The sequence below is a fragment of the Pollachius pollachius genome (genome assembly GCF_949987615.1).
Source record: "Pollachius pollachius genome assembly, chromosome: 2".
NCBI classification, from domain to species: domain Eukaryota; kingdom Metazoa; phylum Chordata; class Actinopteri; order Gadiformes; family Gadidae; genus Pollachius; species Pollachius pollachius.
The window spans coordinates 334,261-357,023 of record NC_136935.1 but is presented as its reverse complement, the minus strand read 5'-3'; the positions used below and the strand labels follow the sequence as shown (position 1 = coordinate 357,023).

At 42.4% G+C, this 22,763-nt stretch overlaps 2 protein-coding genes across 2 annotated transcripts; both read left to right on the top strand.

The window, feature by feature from the left end:
• Positions 1–611: 611 nt before the first annotated feature.
• pyroxd2 (pyridine nucleotide-disulphide oxidoreductase domain 2) lies at positions 612–7,050 on the top strand. Its single transcript, XM_079730444.1, has 16 exons — positions 612–804; positions 1,265–1,284; positions 1,367–1,460; positions 1,685–1,758; positions 2,119–2,274; positions 2,771–2,924; positions 3,085–3,146; positions 3,228–3,325; positions 3,521–3,662; positions 4,054–4,188; positions 4,279–4,351; positions 4,562–4,715; positions 4,829–4,980; positions 5,150–5,256; positions 5,987–6,107; positions 6,599–7,050. The coding sequence occupies exons 1-16, from the start codon at positions 684–686 to the stop codon at positions 6,667–6,669; spliced, it is 1,734 nt and encodes a 577-aa protein (XP_079586570.1). The 5' UTR covers positions 612–683; the 3' UTR covers positions 6,670–7,050.
• A 243-nt stretch (positions 7,051–7,293) lies between these two features.
• Positions 7,294–18,403, top strand: LOC307070313 (uncharacterized protein). Its single transcript, XM_079728746.1, has 16 exons — positions 7,294–7,475; positions 10,186–10,265; positions 10,533–10,613; positions 10,774–10,830; positions 10,905–11,123; positions 12,062–12,175; positions 12,555–12,603; positions 12,731–12,821; positions 13,014–13,155; positions 13,385–13,489; positions 13,893–13,986; positions 14,329–14,362; positions 14,486–14,563; positions 14,722–14,824; positions 15,155–15,276; positions 16,021–18,403. The coding sequence occupies exons 1-16, from the start codon at positions 7,418–7,420 to the stop codon at positions 16,154–16,156; spliced, it is 1,563 nt and encodes a 520-aa protein (XP_079584872.1). The 5' UTR covers positions 7,294–7,417; the 3' UTR covers positions 16,157–18,403.
• Positions 18,404–22,763: the final 4,360 nt, after the last annotated feature.

Genomic DNA, 22,763 nt, shown 5'->3' with positions numbered 1-22,763 from the left:
CATTGACGAGCAGCGTCAGAGTACATGATAGCATACAGGTCCATTTCATACAAACCATGACTCCAACCAGTGCATTCCAGTCTGGCGCCCAATAGCTGAGCTATTGAAGGAGGAACTCCTCCACAATCCCCACCTTGGCCCTTCTCTTTTAAGCATTTCCTTAGGGATTAATAAAAGGCATCTTATCTGTAAGCATATTGTCATGCCACATGTTAACATTAAACAAAGACAGGAGACAGAAGCTGGACTACTTTTATTTGCAGAAGTGGATTGATTCATCAGTAACAGAAGCTGGACTTCTTTAATATAGAAAAATACAACACGCACGCAAGCGCGCGTACAGGCAAATAAAGACTGCGCAAACACATAATGCATGTATGTGTCTCCATTTACAATGTGTGTGTGTGTGTGTGTGTGTGTGTGTGTGTGTGTGTGTGTGTGTGTGTGTGTGTGTGTATTTCCTTTTTTTATGGCTGATTATTGCCAACTTCTAGCGCCACCCCTTCATAAATCTAAAAGCTGAAGACTAGTGGATATCGGAGGAAGTACAAATATCGAAGTACTATGACCCAGGGACCCTATAACGTGCTGGATTTGTCCCCTTCCATAAGCTCATTCGGAAACATAAAATAGCACACTCGTTCTCTTTACGGCCAGAAACGTTTGCATGCCCCGTATTTGGCATGGCAGGAGCGGTGTGGACGAGGCAAGGCAGTCGGGTTATCCAAAGCATACAGAACGCGTCCAGCAGAAGAAGCCACACTGCGCTCAAATCCCAGTATGACGTGCTGGTAATCGGAGGAGGTAGGAATGCAAAATCCAGTGCAAATGTTCCGGCAGACAATTAAGGCCTATATATTGCGATAGCAGCACTTTAATAGGCCTATACGTTTCTAAACTAAAGGGTTTATAGTAAAGTCCGAAATACATTTCCTCCAACGGGATTCACAACGTTTGTGGCTCCATGGATCAACTTTGGACGATGTTACGTGCCTGCAATATAGCCGCCACTTTGCTTGTAGGCTGTAAAACTTGCAGGCCTTTCGTAAACAAACTGCAATCTGCTGGACACACTATTTGTGTGAACCATTGGCATAATAATGCTATCGATATTTGTTAAATATGATTTGGTGACACAATTGCATTGCTCAATTCTACCGAGTTGGGTTCGATTTTAGTCGCTTAAGTTTCTGTTAACCTGTCCAACCATGTCCACTTGGCAATGTCTTTCATATCTTTCTATCGGATCAATATTTGCATCCAGGACACAATGGATTGGTGGCGGTAAGTAAAATGAACAGCAACTAGTAGCCCACTCATATTTCTCATACATATGGCCATATATTAATTCGCTTGTCCCATGCAGGCTGCATATCTCCAGAAAGGAGGGCTGCAGACAGCGGTGCTCGAGCGTCGCCACGTTTTGGGCGGAGCCGCCGTTACAGAAGAACTGTTCCCTGGTAAGGTGGAGGCTCCAGTCAATGTACCAGAACACTAAAAACTATCTGCAGCCAGGGCGAAGAATGGATTTTGTATAAATGCTTCGTAGGTTTTCATGTAGGTTAAGAAACTGCCTCTAATGGAACAAATTCGAGTTTGAGATATAATAAGAAATGATGACATTTTTGTAATACGGGTGTTGATAATGTTCTAATTTTATATAAATCTGTCCTCCCTGCAACAGGGTTTCACTTTTCCAGGTGTTCATATTTGCTTAGTTTGTTCAGACCCCACATCTATGAAGACCTGGAACTCAAGGTAGCAAGTTCATCCAGAATATCCTGAACACTGCAATACTTGCAACACAATCAGCACATTCTTATCTATTTTACTGTCTTCTCTTAAGTGATTCTCAACTGATTGGTCAACCCACGGCCCTTTGACTGAGCATATGCCAAACCTTAATCTTCATGTCAATTCTGGTTGTGACTGAATCACTACCGACACATGTTGGTCCACCAGATGAGAGCCTCTAGTTGAGCTCAAAAGGATTTTTTAATAATGTATATAATGTAAAATACTTTACCACAAAAGATGAAGGGTATTTGTTTGCAGATGGAACAATGTGCGAGGCCCTGACTTGAGTTCTGCGTTGTGTGTGTTCATGCGTGTCTTTAGAAACACGGGCTGAAGATCTACAGGAGGAACCCCCATGCATTCAGCCCTATGCTGGAGGGGGGGGTGGGGGGAGCGCCCCCCCGATCCCTCACGCTCGGCTCAGACATGGTCCTGAACCGGAAGGAGATTGGAAAGTTTTCCAAGAAGGATGCCATGGTAGGTCGTTTCAAGGGTCCACTGTTATAAACCCATAATATATTTATCATATAGTTATGGTAATAACACATTTTTAAGACAATTATAGTCTATTGACCAGTACAGGGTGAAATTACGCTATTATGCTCCTAGTGTGTTTTCCCATGATCAAGCTCCCTCAAAGGTGCAATTTGTGGGATTTAGTGGCATCTAGTGGTGAGGTTGAAAAGTGCAACCTACTGAGAAACCACCCCCCACCGCTCCTTTTTTAAGATAGCTGGCCTGGAAGGGGTCAGTTGGTACTTCTAAAATGATGTCATCGTCTGCGACAGCATCAAGTAGTCATGTGTCAAGTGATGGCGATCCCTGATAGATTTATAATTTAATCTTTGAATTGAGTCTCTTAGTCTGAAACACTATAGGTAGTAGTTTGGGAAGAAGGAGGAAACTGCATTCATGTCACTGAGACATGAATGCAGTACATAGTACATTAACTCGCTCTTTTCCAAACACGCAGGCCTATGGAGAGTTTAACGCTTATTTGGATAAGCTTGCCTCAGCTGCCCAACCTCTCCTTGACGCCCCCCCAGTTGACATCATAGGTCTGACCTCAGGGTCCCTGAGAACCAGAATCAAAGCGGCCAAGACTTTGATGCCACTTGTCAAATGTGGTACGCTTCCATCTTAGACACCTCAATGGTATCGATAAATTGCAACTATAATCTATCGTCCTAACTATTCATAATATACACATCCATTATTGACTACTTGACTACGGATGACTTATTGGATCCTTCTGTCATCATTTATGTGGACTGTATGTGTTGAAAGGCCTGAAACTTGGAAAGAACATCCCAGACTTCTATGAGATCGTCACAGCGCCGATAATGAAGGTGAGTTAACAGCCTCAACAGCGTGTTAGTGTATACCTTACGAGGATCTTCCTAGAGGCTAAAAGACCTTTGGGTTTTCAGATCCTTAACCAGTGGTTTGAGTCCGAGCCGCTGAAGGCAACGCTGGCTACCGACGCTGTCATCGGAGCCATGACCAGTCCATACAACCCCGGTAGTGGGTGAGCTATGTCAAAGAACACATTCTCCCCTTGATAGCCATGGTAGACACATAGTAGGCAATGTGATTAGAATGTTTTGGGACAGATCCACACTCAAGCACATAAAGTGCAACCGTCATAATGAAATGTTATCAGAAAAAAAAATTGACATTTTCGAGGGTGTGATTACCAATCCTCATGGTGGTTGTGTTGAAGGTATGTGCTCCTGCATCACGTGATGGGGGAGCTGGAGAAGGAGAAGGGCTCATGGGGTTATGTGGAAGGAGGCATGGGAGGCGTGTCCAATGCCATCGCCAGCTCTGCCCGCTCCCTTGGGGCTTCAATCTTTACTGAAAAGGCAAGGCTGTCTGACCTGACTCTGATCCAAGGCTGACCTGACTCTGATCCAAGGCTGACCTGACTCTGATCCAAGGCTGACCTGACTCTGATCCAAGGCTGACCTGACTCTGATCCAAGGCTGACCTGACTCTGATCCAAGGCTGTCTGACCTGATTCTAGTCCAAGGCTGTCTGACCTGATTCTAGTCCAAGCTTGGGTGTACACATTACAGTGTCTGTCCCTTGACGTGGCTAAGGAGTTAGCTCAGTTTTTCCCACACTTGGGGTTGGGACCCCACTTGAGATTGCTTGCTATGATTGTTTTTTTACCAATCATTTTTTGACCTATTAATGGAGTCACTTTTTTTAACAATCTTTTATCAGAGTTCTAAAGTTCTATTGGCTTGGCAGGATGTACAGGAGATTCTGGTTGGTCCAGATGGTGTTGCAAAGGGCGTGGTTCTGAAGGACGGCTCAGAGATCCACAGTAAACTGGTTCTGTCCAATGCTACGCCCTACGTCACCTTCAAGAAGCTCACGCCACAGGTGATGAAGGAAGGCCCTGCCTGATGATGATATTTTTAACATGTAAGCGATATCTATATTCTCTATAATCACATGTACTTTTTATAACAGGCTTCCCTATCTCCAGAGTTCATCAAAGCCATTGATCAATTTGATTACACCTCCCCTGTCACCAAGATCAACGGTACGATATATTAAGCTATATTTTTCATTGATTATAGTCGTATTAAGGTTTCCTTTGACTGGTAAAGTGTTAAAGATGCAGCTCCTTTTTGCACCAGACTATCACACCTCTGTCAAAAGGTTCCATTACATTTCTCTAAATACAAAAAGGAATAACAAATTCACACCTTAGCACAAACCTGAAATCATATCCTTCTTTTCTGTTTTACAGTTGCTGTAGACAAACTGCCCAATTTCCTGGCGGCGCCCAGCCCAGATGGGAAGCCGGGCCCGCACCATCAGTGCTCCGTCCACCTCAACTGTGAGAGTGTGGAAGTACTGGAGACTGCTTACAAAGAGTCCATCAACGGAAAGTATTCAACAAGGTCTGCACTAGTCTATGGTCTTATGGATGTACAAAAGTACAAGCACGCACAAACACGTGCAAACACCAACACAGCCTGTCCCTCATCCGTTATGGGGCTTTCTCTTCTGACAGGCCAATGTTGGAGATGACCATCCCCTCTGTGCTGGATCCCACTCTAGCACCCCCCGGTGGCCATGTTGTGTCATTCTTCACCCAGTTCACCCCCTACTATTTAGAAGGCAAGGAATGGACCGATCAGGACAAGGAAGCATATGCCGATCTCGGTAAGATCTTCTTAAAGCCATCAAAAACTGCTTCGGTGACATTCAGTCACCAGTGTTCAGTGTTTCATGTTGTGTTGACGGTTCTAGCTTTGTTCCCCTCGGGGCATGTTGTCATTGATTGACCCAAACACAAGACTCAAGCCTGTATTTGTATCTCCCAATTCCTCAGTGTTTGACTGGGTGGAGCAATATGCCCCAGGGTTCAAGAGCTCGGTGGTGGGCCGGGATATCCTCACTCCCCCTGATCTGGAGAGGATCTTCGGGCTAACCGGAGGGGTTTGTTGTGGTCTTTTTCTCTGTGGAGGGAGGTATTTCAATGGGTGATGTGGTGGAGCCTATCACACAGGCTCAAGTACGCTGGGAGGAAGAGCGATTTGAAAAGGGACCCTCACACTTTGAACTATAAAGTCAATATATCAAAGGGGAACCATCAGGCCGTCTAGGCTTTAAGCTATTCTACATATTCCACATTTTTTTATTTATTCATTATTATTCATTATTTTACAATCAACCTCTAAACAAAAATGTTTCTGAGGAAATTAGTCTTGGAACCTGAAGGGTTTAAAAGGGTTTAATCTATTCTACTGAAGTGCACACACAGCCTGTGTGATGATGGGATTATTTGTCAGGAGGATTTGCATTTTGCTTAAGAAATAGCTGTTTTTAGTTGTATATTGTGCTCCATGCAATTTCTACTACATAATATACTCCATACAATTGTATCACACCTCCGAAGACTTTGAAAAATAAAAATAGTTTGGATGAAGAATTGACTTGGTTTGGATAAGAACATGGAAGGATTTATTTATTTTATTTTTTTACCAACTCTTCTTTTTCTCTGTACTCTTTCCACCCACCAAACACCCACCATTCTATCACTATTACAAAGATAATATTTATTTATTTTTTGCTTTTCCATTTTTTATTGAGGTCATGGTATTTATTATGGAATGTGGGCCTTTAAGAGAATGTAATGGAGAGATCTATTTGCCCCCACTCTTGGCAGAATATCTTCCATGGATCAATGTCATTGGACCAGCTCTACCTGGCACGACCTTTGCCCTGCCTGTCCAACTACCGCACACCTATCAAAGGGCTCTACTTGTGTGGCAGTGGCTGTCATCCAGGTTTGCCTTGTTTTACCGCATGGGGCTATATCTCCCATCAATAATGGCTTTGAGGATTGTTGCCTGTAATTTATATAAGAGCTTCAAAAGGACTATGAACGCCACCAGTCACATGGAGAGCAAGTGTGACACCGCACCACTGATGGTAAAGTAGGCCCCTAAGGTCCCTAAGGTATTGCAACCGGTTCTTAAGTCCCTTCAGTTGGTCTCTTTTAGAATAGAATAAATAGATTTATTTAGATTTTTTTTCTATAGTTTAGCTTCAAATCCAGAAGAGTGTTGCATAGTAGTTTTTGGTTTAGTTAACCTTGACCTTTTAAATGTACCACCTTACCTTCTGATGATTGTGTAGGCCTACTGTGTTTTTAAGACTAACTCCATGTCTTGTTATGTTGTTCCCTTTGCTCACTGTGTTGTTTTGCAGTTTTGCAGCAAAGGTGCTGTATTGATAAAGTTGCAATGATTGATTAGATTGTGTGTTTATCTCTCAGGTGGTGGAGTGATGGGGTCTCCCGGCTGGAATGCTGCTCTGGCTGTCATGGCCGACATGAAACGTAGCTAGATGGCATTACTGGACAGCAACGCCGTTTGGATCTTGTACCAATGATTTGGCTGTCAAACATCTTGAAAATTGATGGAGACCCGTGGAAGTGCACATGCTGGTGTTAACACTGAGATCGACACATCCCCTCCCTCAAAATAGAATGTGTAAAGTGTCCGATACCATAAACTGTGCTAATGTGAGGGTTTGGAGACATAACAATGTGTCAAATTACAAGTAAAAACTTGTTAAATTAATACAAGAGCATTAAACTTCAATAAATAAATCATGGTCAGACATTAACTGATGAATATAGCCAATCAGTGACACAAGATATGCTAATTGAATTGACTAATTGAAAGTCAAATGTGTTTATAACTATTATAGCTTCCCAGTTGCCTGACTCCTACTTATTACTGTGAATTATTATTGTTTACATTTGTATCAATAAATTCAGGTTGAATATGAAACCAGGAAAGTGCGTCCTTAATTTTGAACATGGCTTGCAAAAGTGAACCCTTCTACACTAGCCATTAGTTTTTACATTATGTCCTGGCAATTAATTTACATTAATGGGGCCATAATAAGTGGGGACTGTCCCTTTAAGGCGCACATTAGGGTGGTTCCAACTACGTTACAGGGTCAGGAAGCGGACTGAACCACCGCGATTACGGCAAAATTCGATACCCGTTGACTAAATGTAGCCAAACAATGTGTTAACTGCAGTCGTGCACATTGTAATGAAATATATTTGAATTAATAATGCTGGATGGTTGCGCTCATGAAGTTCACAAGGGATTTATGCAGGCTCTTGGGACTCGGGAGCGGTGAGAACCCCCTACTTCTCCAAACTTTCAAAAACTTTTATCCTGGTATAAAATGAGCGACATAATGGTCTGACCGAAAATGTTTCGCTAAATGTATGACTTTTACGATAAGTGTTCAATGTACAGGTTCTCGTCGGATAAGTAAACAGTATACTGCAAGTGGAACAGGGAAAGTGTCTATAAATGTTGCCAGCTACACCCTGCTTGCTGTGCCTCGATGTTCGTCGAGAGAACTGATCAAATTAAAAATTGTTTGGTGAATACTTAAAGGCGATATTTGTCCTGTGTATCACTTTCTATCGTGATAAGTTGAGCGTTTATTAGCTTGCATGGGGCTCAGGGTTTTTGTTTATGTGGCTGCTCGTTGCCTAAACCAGTACAACATAGCTGTAGACATCCGAAATTCGTTTTGCCGACAAACTAAAGCGATGGGGTTTTTCCCTTACTTCCATTTCAGTTTAATTTAGTGTGGTGATCAATATGACTAGTGATTATATTTTTGGGAACTAAAGGCTTACTCGTTCCGTAAGCAGTTTGAAGGCTTCATTAACATTACTGTATATTAAGGGCATCTGAAATGCCATTTAAGGTGAACCGCTCATATTTTAGGTACTCAGAAAGAAATGGAAATTTAAATCATATTCCCATGTGGATAATTCACTTTACACGTTAGGCAGCGGTATAAGTACTAACTGTTTTGTGAAGAATAACTTGAGACTCCTTTTGCAAAGATAATTCCCTTAGATCTTTGCTAAAACAGGAGTAGATATACGCATTTGACTGAAGAGCCCTTCTGGGTAGGTCTACTGAAACATTCCTTTGACTGTATTGTTGGAAAGGGAGATTCTGGTTGGTTGTCGATGTACGAGGCCTCCTGTTTCTATGCAGGTGGAACCGTCAACCGGACAGCTTTTGCAAAAATAGAAAACTATCAAACCCGCCTATATAACGATAATAAGTTCGCTGATGACCTCAGTCTATAGGTTTTCGGATGAGATGCCAACAATAGTCAATCTGAAGCTCTCACGAGTCGTGGTGCTGCAGAACTGTTATGGCATTGGAAAACACGAAAGAGATGCTTGACACAATTTGTAGACCAAATATGTGGGGCAGAGTTTGAGACTCGAGACTTGATGTTTATTAAATGTTAAGTGTTGGTTATTCCACAGAGGAAAAAAAATAGGTAATCGCTTCATGTCTACAGCCAAATAATGTCACATTTGCTTTATTGTGTGTGTGTGTGTGTGTGTGTGTGTGTGTGTCTGTCAGGGAATTTGACTAAGACCCAGAATTTGTAAATTTCCTATACCATTATAGGAATGGTTCATACGATTATGGTGTTTTTCGTGCAAACAAAACTTCCAACATGTTTAAGAGCAAAACAGTCACATAATAGTCTAATTGTGTTACTTTTAGAACTGCAACTAACGATTATTCCCATAGAGGATGAGGGAAGAAGTGCGAGGTTAAGACATGAAACTGGAGTGAGAGTTGGATGTAAAAATTAAGATTAACAATTAAGTCTGTTAAATGTTATAAACGATAGCAAATGCCATCCCAAGTTCCCAGAGTCTAAGGGGATGTATTTAGTGTGCTTTGTTTTATCTGATAACTAGCAGAGAAAAAAGATTAGAATGATCCATGAACCAAATATATGAATTCAATTACAACAATAAGCATCAGATGTTTATTCGTACTTGCTAAATTACTTGGTGACTATTTTATTATCAATAATTATCTTTTGCTGTGGAGCTGTTCAAGGTACCAAAAGTGCTCTGCATAATGAGCAGTCTTTATGTTGGGGTTATGACATCTCATACACTCCTAGGGGAGCACGGGTTCTGCACAGCATGTATCATTGCAGCCCTAGTTTACATCAGCTATATGATGTGGGAGACTGCAGTGATTCAAATGCTTTTCTGTCTCACTGCAACAAAAAAGGGCACGGAAATGATCTTGTGCTAAACTGCATTTATTCGTTTTGGTAACCACAAGCTTCCTACTATGGTTTATGCTATTCATTGTTTGCCAGCAACTATCCATTATGCTTGCAAGTAACTGAATAGAAATGCTGCAATGTTTGAACTCCTTGCAAGTGGCGCATCCACACTGACAATAAAACAACAGAAAACCTGATAGAGTTCTGTTCCTCTCAAGGGGCAGAGAAACCCCAGTATGGTTCTCACTCCCACTCTCGCTTCGGTTCCTAACAATACTCCTAAATGCAATATAGGTTTCTGATCTTTTTAAAGCTATTTTGTACCACACAGCTTAACGTGACACGTTGAAAGAAATGTGTTGCTGATTTGTGCGCACACAGAGAAACACACAGGACACACAATACCATTAAGCAGAAGGCTACAATAGTGTAACACAAACCCGAGGACTGGGTACTGGTTTAGACTTGAGAAAACAAACTGGAATGTTCCTAGATATCTTTGAAGCACATCTATTATCGTTTCTCTAAGAGGTACAGATTCTAACTGCTATAACTGTGGGGGCAGGATAGTGTGGTGGATGAACTCCTTGTCAAAAGGTTCTGGGTTCGATCCCCAATATCCACAACCTACCTGTAGGCACGATGCCTGCCCTCTGCTTGCTCCTGTATGCTCCTGCTGTTATTTATTCTCTTGGGCATAATGCTGCTGGACGTGTTGACTCTAGAACAATGTGTTTCGGTGGAATGCCCTGACGGAGTGTCCTCTCCCAGGTCCTAATGTCCAGGCAGTGGAGGAGCTGATGGACTGTGGTCATGCTCCCTCTGATCCTCATGTGGGCTCCCTGTCACAGGTGAACAAGCTTTTCTTTCTTATCTTAGGAATGTTCCTCTGTGAATCTCTCCTCTCATACTGTTTCCCACTAGATCGCGTGGGAGCTTATGCTACCGACTCATTCTGTGAACCACTTCAAGGCCACGTCGCTCGTTCATTGTCTATAAAAGCTCACTCTTCTGGCCTAGGGCAGCAAGTCTATAAGAGCAATTGTTGGTGATTATGAAGTCATATTGAAACATATCCTTAAGTGTGTGTGTGTGTGTGTGTGTGTGTGTGTGTGTAGGACATTCTCAATGGAGAGGACGGTCTGAGCGAGGAGGAGAAGGCAAAGAAGCGAGCGGAGCGACGCAGAGCTAAGAGGAAGGTATGGCCGCTCGCTCACCCCTGTTTGAATGTGTCCAGTAAGTTGGTTCACTGAGCTAAGGCATTAGTGCAATGACCAGTACAGCCTCTGGAGGCTTTCCTGATGTTTGCTTCATAATAATATTATTTATATTTAAATGCATTCCCCTCTTTATTTCCAGCGTCAGAGGGAACGTAAAAAGCAGGAACTGGTGAAACAGAGTGAGAACGCTGAACAGGTACGGGTCATTTTAAACTGCGTATGTTGTGCTCTGTGAAAATGCGCAATAACGTCTACGTTTCTGTACTTTAGGACGAAGACGAGGATGGCAGCGCAGACTCTGAGTGCGACGAGAGTGAGTCCGAAGCAGAAGTGGTTGCCGTTGACGACGATGAGGAGGAGGTTTTCGAAGTTGAAGAGGAGGAATGGGCAGTACACACGTCCGTTCCTCAAAGTGAGGAAATGTCCCCAGCCGTGGCTCCTTTAGGGATAAAGGGTCATCAGAAGAGCCAAGCCGGGCCCAGTGAGGAGGTATGAGGGAGCAGAGGGGCGCTCAGGGACAAAGTAGTTGTTGACGTGTAAGGGAATGCCCTGTTTCAGCTCGAATTGGGATGACAGTTCTATGAAGGTGGGATATGATGTTGCATATGAAATCGAATACTATTAAGTTCCCGAAAAGCTTAACCCTCTCTCGGACGTGGCCATCAACATCTACTGCTGCACAGACGAAGCTTCACACATCCACACACACATCGCTCATGACGAAGGCGTCCCTTCGTCATGAAACGGATGTGCCTCTGAAAAGACACTTTCACTTCACGAAAACATGTCTTCAATTCAGAGAAGAAGGAAAGTTCAAAAACTGGTCGGCGGAGACAGGCAAATACAGGAATTAACCTGTTTCCGTATCACTTTCATTAACCGAATCACGCCTATGAAAGAAAATGGATTCACTGCTCCTTTGAGTCATTGTTTGACTGCAGCTTACAATAAGTGTAACTTTTGATTACCTTTTTAACGTAATTATTTACTCATAAAGATACAAATGTACATCGCGGGTTACTTACACCCAAAGTGATGTCTTGCAATTGCTGGCTAATGTTTGAAAAGCACCTTAGTATTTCCATCTCTGAAATGCCACATAGAAATGTCGTATTGTAATGTATTTCTACTTGATAAATGTCCAAAATAACTAATCATTTAGCTTTTTGAATGTCTGCTAACGACTGAACGTAACATCAGCCCTGGGTTATCTGCTCTGAATGTAACATCAGCCCTAGGTTATCTGCTCTGAATGTAACATCAGCCCTAGGTTATCTGCTCTGAATGTAACATCAGCCCTGGGTTATCTGCTCTGAATGTAACATCAGCCCTGGGTTATCTGCTCTGAACGTAACATCAGCCCTAGGTTATCTGCTCTGAACGACTGAACGTAACATCAGCCCTGTGTTGTCTGCTCACCACCAAAGGAACCGGAGTGGGATGTAAGCAGTGCTTTCTTCGCCAACGCTGCGAGCCACATTAAACCCAAGGGCTCGGGTCGCAAGTCTAAGGAGAACAAGGAGAACGAGACCAGGAGAGAGGTGAATAGAAGCTCCTGGATTAGATTCAGTAGGAACTGAAGGGGAACTATTAATACCAGCATGCATGCTTTCATTTAGTGGCAGTGTGGCAGTATACTGCTGTAATCACTGCACGGTTTATGGCATCAGCTTCAAAGTCTGATAAAGGAACATGTGAACATTGAACCAGGAATGTAAACAAAACGATTACGATCTATAGATATAGGTTACCGGCCATAACCCCGCTATAGTATTTCACTCATTGACAAAGGTTGGTTAATTAATAATTAGTTTGAAGCAAAGTTATACAAAGTAAAAATAAATCAAAGAATTTTAAGAAAACACTTAAATAAATGAAGCAGAACCAAAACAATTCAACAATAACTTACCTTCCTTTCAGATAAATGGTGGACCAGATAATTCAATTAAGAGAAGTGCTTCGTTGACAGGTAAAGTGTGTGTGTGTGTGTGTGTCACAATGACGATTTAAGGGGATTCAGTTCTCTTGTTGTCGGGCACTGATCTGCCCAGCCACATGGCTCTCAAGTGTCGCTGTGAACTGTTTGTGTTGTGCAGAGAAGGGGATCAGGCTGGTGCAGGAGGGCCAGTACTCTCAGGCAGTCAGCATGTTTACAGAAGCTATCCGCTGTGACCCCAAGGACTACAGGTACGCCACGCGTGTGTTGTTGCAACATGCTACAAGGTCATCAGACGAATCACAAACGCATTCAAATTAGCCCGATTTCATCTTCTAGCAAGGCATTCGTTCATGAAGAGAAATACAAATAAAGCAAAAGAAAAGCTGAAAGGTTAGGTTGACCTAGGTTTCTGCTGTTTTGGGGTTTGCTTCCACGTCCAGGTTTTTCGGGAATCGCTCGTACTGCTACAGCTGTCTGGACCAGTACCCTCTGGCCCTGGCTGACGCCGAGCGCTCCATCCACCTGGCACCCGACTGGCCCAAAGGACACTTCCGCAAAGGCACCGCCCTCATTGGCATGAAGGTGGGCACAGTGGGATGGCATGAGGTCAAGACTTCAACGTAATACAGTAATAGACTGATGTACCTCTACTGCTGGAGCCAATGGTTAACATGTTAACCCTTGAAGACTTCTATTGAATACTGTTATCGACTGATGTATCACTACTGCTGTAGCCAATGGTTAACATGTTCGGTCAAAGTTATGGTCGTGGTTATTCCTTTACGTCTTGTTTTTCTGTGTTTATTTGCAGAGGTACAGCGAAGCAGAGAAAGCCATGGCGCAGGTTTTAAATCTAGACAAGGACTGCGAAGAGGCAGTCAACGATCTCTTTCACTGCAAAGTGCTGCAGTTGATGGTAAATACTGTAAACTAATGTAATTGAGTCATTGCATCACTTTTTAAGGGAGGTTCAAAAATGTACGTAACAGCTAAAATTGTTCTGTGCTTTGTCACATTGGTAGTATTCATGGTTTACCTCATTTGTGCAAAAAGGAATCATTAAGGATTTATTTTTTCAAGCATTTTAAAAGCTCTCCCTCATTTAATATAGTGTACAGCCATTGGTTTTTGCTTCTGAGGCCAAAGGCTCTTGGTTCGATCCAGGTGTCTTAACTCTACCTATAGGCATCCTTGTTGAAGAAGATGGCTGCACTTTAATGATAGATCTTTATTCCCTCTAGTTCTCTTGGGTTTAAAGTGTCTGTCAATGATTAACGTTCCTTCTTCACCCCTCCTGGATCCTCTGTCTCGCTCTCCAGGCGCATGGCTTTGAAGAAACTCAAAGTGTGCTGCTGCTGGAGCAGCTCTCCACGGTGCGAGCGGTCCTGTCGTCGGTCCCCGATGTGGCCAGAGGTAGATGCTCTGGGTCCAGTACCCCAAAGCCTCCAGCACACACACCTATACACTATATACACACACCTATACACACACTTCTTCAGTCAGGGTTGAAAATAATTCCCTTTTTTCCCACACTTTGATCCCCAAGCACATTACAACATGTACATGATATGACCCCCCCTCCTAGGATAATCCCAGAGACCAACCTACTGTTGGTTCAGTGGTTCACTCAATCAGCAAGTCACTTTCAACCAAGCCACTTTTCAGAAGCTGGATTACCAATGTGTCAACCTTTTTTGTTGTTGTTTTATTAACAAATCATTGGGATAATGTTAAATTTTCCTTTTCTCGTTGCAGTTGGGAGCCAGGATTCATCCTTGATGCAGCCAGAGTAACTATTTGCTCTTGGGGAAATAACATTTCATTTTTCCTATTGAGTGTGAAACCACTTGGGTTTAAAATGAATAGCTGAATTGGAGAGTTGTTTGCTGAAATGTGTTTTTCCGATTATCAGAAGCCCGTGTCTGTCGCTGTGGGTGGGGAATGTGACGGCCGAGTTGACAGAGAAACACTTACGGGACCTTTTTAAAACGTATGACCTACCTCCACTAGCCTGCTGTGCATTTACCGCCCTTACTGAAATAAGGAAGACATACTTTGTCTTTTGAATTCCAAATATTGAACCACAATATTATATGGTCGAAGGGATGATTTTGAGTGTTCATAAATTCTACACTTTTTTTTTCGAAGGTATGGTGAAATAGACAGTATCCGTGTGCTGCATGAGAAGTTTTGTGCCTTTGTCAACTTCAAGAACGCCACCATGGCGGCACACGCTCTGGAGAAGCTGAACGTATGAGCCTACCCACCACCACTGAAACACACAACCCACAGCCCACAGCCCACATTCTGACCTCTTCAGTTCACATTAAGCAACGTTGTAGTGTGAGAAATGTTGAGAACAGTAACCCCATTAGCCGAGAACACGGTCAGCTGCTCTTCCTACACACACAGAACACACATGGACAAAATAGAACTCGCAATACAAAAACATGCAGATATGTGCATGGTTAATGAGCATGACGTGACTTAAAACAGACAGTGATGAATGCCGGAGGATAGTGCCTCCACAGTGGAATCCAGATGTTCCAGATGTTAACGTCGACTCGCTGTCTGTTCACAGGGATGTAGCATCGAGAACACGCGCCTGGTGGTGCGGTACCCCGACCGCCGCACCCAGAAGGCCCTCTCAATCCCCCTGAGAGCCAGCCTGCCAGCCACGCAGCAGGCGGTCACAGCAGCCGGGTGAGTGGCTCTTCAGCAGCCGAGCTAGGGGACGTTTTACACTCACATGTAGGCCCTTGGCGTTCGTTATGGACCAAAGCAAAGTTCTTGAATAGCTGCAGTTAAGGTTTGTGCTGCTTGACTGAGTCTTGAATAACTTGATACATGTGGGCAGATTAACCATATCAATGGTTAAATAAATTAGAAAACGGGTTTGGGATATTATATAAATGTTTTTGTAGTGAGTCAGAGCGCGCAGAGACCACAGTTCTTCGTCCCTCACTGGGAGCTTGTTTATTCCAAACAAAAGTAAAACCGAACAGAGGCTTGAAACTATAAGGTATCACCGGCCGGGAGAGTCCTCTCGCTCCGCGATCGGTGATCTCGTCTGGGGACCGCGTTGGATCTCTCTCCCTCTGCTCCCGGTTCCCCACACTACAACACAAAGCAGGCACATAAGCACACACTGATTGGCCTGATTGCGAGCAGGTGTCCGCAATCAGGTCCAACCCCCCCAGCCGATCCGGTGTGCTCCCAACCTGCCATACTCCCCCTGCAGGCCAGACGTTGCACGTCCCCCCACAGTTTTATTTATTAAACAGTATACACAGCTAGATATCCCATTCCAAAGTGCTAATCATATTCAACAGCACGATTGTAAAATGTCTGGGTGAAAACCTCCCAGAATGCTCCTCTACCGTTGTCCAACACATTGACCTGTTGCGTTGAGTCCTTCAGTTCACTAATCAGCTTCTTCTCCTCCAGGCCGAGGCGACGAGGCCCTGTCAACGAAGAGGAGTGTTACTTCTGGAGGACGACCGGCTGCCATTTTGGAGACAAGTGTCGCTACAAGCACTTTCCTGATCAGAAGGGCAAGGACAGGAAGCCCTGGCAGCCTTGACCACGGTTTCCTTTTTAGAAGGTTGCCTTGGCAACGCAGGGAGCCGGGATTCCCAAGCCTGATTCAAGGGAGAACTTTACGAAGGTGGTATCCAAAACGACGTTCTGCTCACCATTTGTTAGACGACCAGACCTCGACTTTGAAAACGAGGACCACAGACAGTACGGTAAACGGATGGAAGCTCACGAACGAGGCCTTCCAGCCGTGACACCTCACTATTCCAGCCCCTGTCCATGTAGTCAAGTTATTATCTCATATCCAGAGTTACCGCGCTAACTATGACTCAATTTAATGGACACTTCTATTTAGTTTATTTTAATACTTTAAGTGGTGTTTTATCAAACTTTTTAATTTCAGGTAAGCACGACATGGTTTCAGTTAACTCTAATACTTTTGTTTTATGCATTGTTTTAATTTAATCTAATTCTGTGTTTAATTGTCAGATAAGAACTTTGACTAAGATCTCCGGTTAACCATTGCATATTTAGAGTTTGCTGAGGAGGCATTATGTTTTACTTTCTCGTGTTAACACTGCAGAGCTGGGGTCATTTTCCCGCTGGTCACCCGGGTGCGACATGCAAAGCTCTCTGTCCGGCCCGACAGCAGCCGGCTCGTGGCAGCCTCTGATTTGTGGCAGAAACCCGCCCTCTCATCCCAGCCTACGTAGCACCGCTCTCTTCCTGTGCCAGTAGCGCCAGACCAAAGACCAACAGACACGTTTGGTATTTTAAGTTTCCCCCGACGCCGCCCTCACTGGTAACTTAGAAGGCGCCTATAACTTTCTTTGCTGTAAAAAATGTTCAGTCCAAACTCGCAAAGAGTCATCAGCAATTCGAGAGCTGAATCACATGACGTAGAACTGTAGGTTTATGAAGTAATGTGTAGATTCGGTCGTAGGTTTTATGACCCCTTTGGCAGGCCATTCTAAAATACTTATAATTATAAAATGGGGGGCCAAAACACTCATGTGTTAAGCAGTTTTACAAACATTGATTATCATTGATAAGGTAAGGTATTTTCTAGCTCTAGCTACTTCATGATGCAATTAAGTGTGGTGTGCTCTTCTATACCCTGTGGCTTAGAGGAAGTGACAGTTGGATAATTTCACGTAGCGCATGACAAACTATCCATATCCGCTTCTTTTTGTCCCCTTTCTCAGTTTTGTTTCCCTCTTAGTCTCTGTATGGTTTGAGGACCTTCCACCCAATGCTACCACATTACACAATAGCCATGTGGTGGCTGGTCAATCTGGCAAAATAGACCTTGATTAAAAGGTATACCGTATTCAGGACAATGCCCCTAACATGCATGTACTTAAAGTCAGTGTTTTGTTTTTGTTTGCTTAGATTTTTTATTTTTCATTATACTGAAACAATGCAATTCAGTATTTCACTAAACAATAGCAAAATGCTTCTTCTTTTCTCTGACGAACATAAAAACACTAGCTTAAGGGAGCACTAGCCTATTGGCTTTACTGTAACTTTGACTAGAATTCAAACTTGCCACACTACGTTGTATCTCAAACTATGCACAATATAGCGTACATATTTATTTTTCTATTTATACCTAAGCGTAACCAAAATTCATATATTTAGCTTTGAAATTTCCTTTCTTGTGTATTGGTCGAAATAAGAGGGGCTTTCACAACATTTCCCAACTAGACACGTTTTAATTTTTCCTGTACAAGTAGCTCTGTGAACAGTTTTAGGGAAAAGGCAGCTATTGCTGTCTGTCTTAAGAGTTGGGTAAAACAATCTCACAATGTTTAGTTCTGCTTCCCTGTGGTTCTTAAGTTGTCCTTTTTTTATTTTTCTTGTAGTATGGGCAAGAGTTTCAAGGCCAAGCCATGGGGATAGCCGACAGATAGAACTTATACTCCTAATGGTTATACAAGACTGATACTAATGCCTTTTGTATCACTGTGCTTTAGAATTTATGCACAGCGCACACAAGACTCAAGTTGTTCTTGTGCATTATGTGGCATTTTATTTTATTCTTCTAATCTGATGCCTGTATTCAGAAAGTGGGCATTTCGATGGGTTTGATGTTATATATTTGGCACAGAATTTTATGTTTATTCCTTCTAGGCAAACTCGAATATAAAAAAAGAAAGCTTTTAATTGATTTAACCTCAGCATTGCACTCCCTCCCCCTTTTTAGTTACCAAATATTTTGTGCTCAGTTATGTACTGAACTGCAAGAGCCTTTTTTTGTATTTAATAAATTTATTTGAATTATTATTTATTATTCGTGTCTCTAATTACAGTCAACAAATGTGTTTGTGGCAAGATTTTAATAGGATTAGTTTATTCACTCCACTGTGACTATTAACGTTATTCATGCTCACCATCACTAGGTGGCAGTGGTGTACCTTCTTTATATTTTTGTCTGAACTGGCCTACCGACATTCACAGTAGACCCACATATACATCGATGGCGAGAGAAGGATATACATATGTCCTTCTCTCGCCATCGCTAGTGCTGAAAATGAGCTTCAAATCATTCCTGATGCCCCAACTCTTTTTTCCCCCATTGAAGAGGTTAATCAAAGCATGCAGGGCCCATGTGGGGTATAAGCCAGGCCTGTCATCACTGCTGGGAGACAGTGGTGTGGCCAGACGTAAGGATGGGAGCGGGGAAACCACTCAAACCAAAGGGAGAGGTAGACTCTAGGAATGTATGGGAAAAGCATCCGCTCAGTATCTCCACCAGGCTGAACCCATGCCAGTGTGCAAGTACAGGCCAAATCAACGTCTATTTAAATAAAGTGCAGGGAGTGTGCAAAGAGGAAACTAATAATGAAGCTTGCAATATCCATCTTGTGATGTCGTTATAGCTCCCGTTAATTCACTGGAATTCGACAACAAATTCAAAATCTATATTTATCTTGTTTAGCTAGAATACTGAATTCCTTCCCTGCCAAGGCAGGTAACGACAATCAACACTGTTATGTACAGTTGTGCAACCAATTCGGCATGCCTTTTTGTCATTCAATGAAAAGATGCAGGGTGTTTTGAAAGGTCTACGTTCAAAGACTGTTGAACCACAGAAATAACGAATATCTTTAACTCTGTTTACTATGAAGTGATTTTACTTATCTAATTTGGTGTCTGAGTAACTGTTGGCAATGTTGAAACCTAGCTTTTTGAGATAAACATCATGCTAGGCTTACTCCCTAACAATTGGACATAGCGACTGCAATGGGTTTTGACTACTGATGACTCAAGCTCATTGGATGAAAGCATGTTGTAAACATTGTACCGTTACGTACATCCAAAGCCCCTTTGTGCTGTGTGTGCAAGCACCTAAAGGTTCCCTTTTTCAAGCATGAACATGATTGAAAAGGAGTGTCACAAAGAAAAGGAGACTGATGATTATATGTATTATAAAACAATATTTATGTATCACAGTAAAATACATTACAATTCTTAAATGGCTAACTGAGACATAATCACATTGAATATGGTAATTTCAGGTTCCTTTCTTCTGTCCCTGACATTCAGACCTCAGATTTTAACCATAGAGTCATAACTTCTCACTGACTTTGTTGTGATGTACTCTAAGGATTGGCCTCTTATGCAATTTACTTCCACCAAAAAGAAAATCTTTAACCTGGTCTTTCTGAATCCTATGGCTGTCTGTCTCGTGGCTCTTTAGAAACTTGCTTGTGCAGAATTTTTTTTCTAAATTCTGAGTTACTCTGTTCGCAGCCTCACTTGAAGGCACTTTGGATAAACGTATCGGCTAAATGCCCAAATGTACGGTAAATGTACTTTACAGAGAAACATAACGTAGACCAACCCCTAAGAAGGCAGCACCAGCGTGACATCTCGACAGTGCTGCAACTTCACAGTGAGGGCTAATGTTTCATGTCCAGGAATAGATCCTGTTGGCCTAAAACAGTGTCGCTGAGGTCTGCTTTAAATCTGAAATACACTCTAAACAAACTATCAACACAACACAACCAAAAGGGCGCCCAAAAAACCATCCCGGCGGCTAAATTAGTCATAAACCTTCCCAAAATGACTGTGTTAAATAAACAAACAGCTTCCAAACATGTGGAAAGACGCTAGCTACACCTGGAGAAAACCCAAATCTAAACACGTTGGAAATGCAAGGTAACGGAAACAAGAAAAAAACACCATCTCCGTCTATCTTGAACACACCAGAAACAATCTAGTCATACACTACATTCCCACTGGGGTTGGATGATGAAAAGTCAATGGTAGGACCAAAGGTTTTGAGTGGGGGTAATCATGAACACATTTGTTGTGGTACCATGACAACCAACCGGAAAAGGGATGAGATATGATATTCTCAGCAGGTCTCCCCCATCTCACTGTGGCTAACGTCCCTACACCCAGGGCTATAAGGGGGGCAGGCCTATTTTAAAGTGGTGGTTTGTGGCCTACAACTCAACAAGGAAATACCTACCCTGTGGTTCTGCCATGCTTCTTTTGGATACTGACGAACCCACTCTTTTTTTTCTTCCACATCCGTCCCAAGTATTGATAGATCGTTTGATACAAAGCCTTAAAGGAGCTATATGTAACAGACGTACTGTACTTAATTTTATAATGAACATGATTTCTCATCAGAGATTAAGGAAACATGCTCGAAACAATGCTACAGTATGGTCGTTTTTATTGGACTTCAATATTGTATTCCCACAGAAGATGACTCACAATCTGTGTCCCCAATCCACATATGGTTGGAACTAGTGCTTCTTAAAATGAAATACACATGGCAAATTCACGGTCCTCTAATAAAAAAAAATTAAGTTGTGTAAGATGTGGATGCATACATAGCATACACCTATAGAGGGCGATATACATCTCAAAGGCAGTAAGTTGTAACCCACAGAAGGCCATTCACATTGCGTGTATAACAATCCACAAATATAAGTGTGCTCTGTAAAGTGATATCTGCACAAATATTTCACGATGTGAGAACCTATTGCCATCTTAATAACTATTATGATATGTATATTATAGTTATTAATGAGGTGAACGCCATCCATAAGTGTATCCAGAAATGTGTATTGACTTGTTTGTGTGTCTAATTCTGTCCTGAAAGTGAGATTTTCTTTTTGCGTTTCTTGATCATGAAATATTTTTGTGGATATAATTTTACAACGTGCATTATATTTGTTGATTGTGGTACAGGCCATGTGAATTGCCTTCTGTCGGTTACAAGAGTGATTAAGAGTATTTCCTTTCGTAGCACCCCCCTACCTTCCTAGAACTCTAAGCCTACTCTAAAATCTCATAGTGTTCGAATTCCGGCTGAAACACTGGGTTCACTGAAACTGTAAAATATATATTAATTGATCACTTTCAGGCCACCACTACATATTTACCTATTTTGCAGAGCCACACATCTACAAAAGCAGCACCATTCATTCTCTGAAAAGAGGCATTGAGGTATAACGTTCCGATCGTATATGCAACGGTTCAGACCACTGAGCAGGCACATCAACGAAATATTTAAGTGTTTGTGTGTGACTTATTTTAAAAGGAGAGCCAAAACATTTAAGGTGTTTGTGTGACTTATTTTAAAAGGGGAGCCAAAACATTTAAAAGTGTTTGTGTCTCATTTTAAAAGGGGAGCTGTCACACCAAAATTGCACCAGGGGCGAAAATTGTACCGCATACGTAATCTGTGTTCGAAAATTCCAAACCTGCCTGGGAATGGACGATCGCGTCGAACGATGACGTAGGAAGGTTTATGAACATTCGCTAACATTCGCGCTCATTCATTGAGCGTCAAAAGACGAAATAACATTAAACAGATAACACTTATTTTACAAATTTCGTTTATTAGCATTGCTAACTTTATATTTGTATTGTATTTAATGGTTGAATCGCATTTAGTTAGTAAACTGAGTGTATTAACACAAGCTAGCTAGACTATGATACCCTTTAAACACTCAGTTTACTAGCTACATTCAATACAATACAAATATAAAGTAAAAACAAGTGTTCTGTATTATGTTATTTCGTCTTTGGCAACATGAGCGCAAATGTTTTTGAAACCTGCCTGGCAACGGACAATCGCATCGAATGATGACGTAATGTTTCGAGCACGAATTACGTAGGCGGTACAATTTCGGTGTGACAGAGCCAGTTTAATACGCCACATTTTTTGCCGTATTGACCCCATGTGCGTATGGTCAGCAAAGCCCCACATTGATATAGTTCTGCACAGTGGCGGTCTAACCATAGAGGCATAGACCGCGGCCGCTTGGGGCCCCCATAGTAGGGGGCCCCCATAGTAGGGGGCCCCCAACCAACCTAAAAAAAAAACCTAATTTTTTTAATACACAAACAGAGACGAAGCAAGACGAGTCCAAACGAGCAAATAAAATTAAGGGTTAGGAAAAGGGTTAGGCCAAAGTTACCCAAGCGGCTCAAATAAAAGAAAAAAGCTAAAAGACGCCGGTAAGTATTTGGCAGCACTGCCAAAGATGACACACTTTTTTACGGCTACTGTTGGGGATACAGACAGGAACAACAACGTCCAAAGCGTTGAACATACCACTACAGCAGCAGCTGCTAGCTGTGAAGTGGCGCTAGGTGAAGAACTTTAAGAAGACGTCAATAATTAG

Coding starts and splice junctions, on each gene's coding strand:
- pyroxd2 (XM_079730444.1), top strand. CDS start 684: ATGGCAGGAGCGGTGTGGACGAGGCAAGGCAGTCGGGTTATCCAAAGC. Junction 3,147..3,227: donor TCACAGCGCCGATAATGAAG/GTGAGTTAACAG, acceptor TTGGGTTTTCAG/ATCCTTAACCAGTGGTTTGA. Junction 5,257..5,986: donor TCTTCGGGCTAACCGGAGGG/GTTTGTTGTGGT, acceptor CACTCTTGGCAG/AATATCTTCCATGGATCAAT.
- LOC307070313 (XM_079728746.1), top strand. CDS start 7,418: ATGGTTGCGCTCATGAAGTTCACAAGGGATTTATGCAGGCTCTTGGGA. Junction 11,124..12,061: donor AAGCCGGGCCCAGTGAGGAG/GTATGAGGGAGC, acceptor TCACCACCAAAG/GAACCGGAGTGGGATGTAAG. Junction 14,363..14,485: donor TCATCCTTGATGCAGCCAGA/GTAACTATTTGC, acceptor TCCGATTATCAG/AAGCCCGTGTCTGTCGCTGT.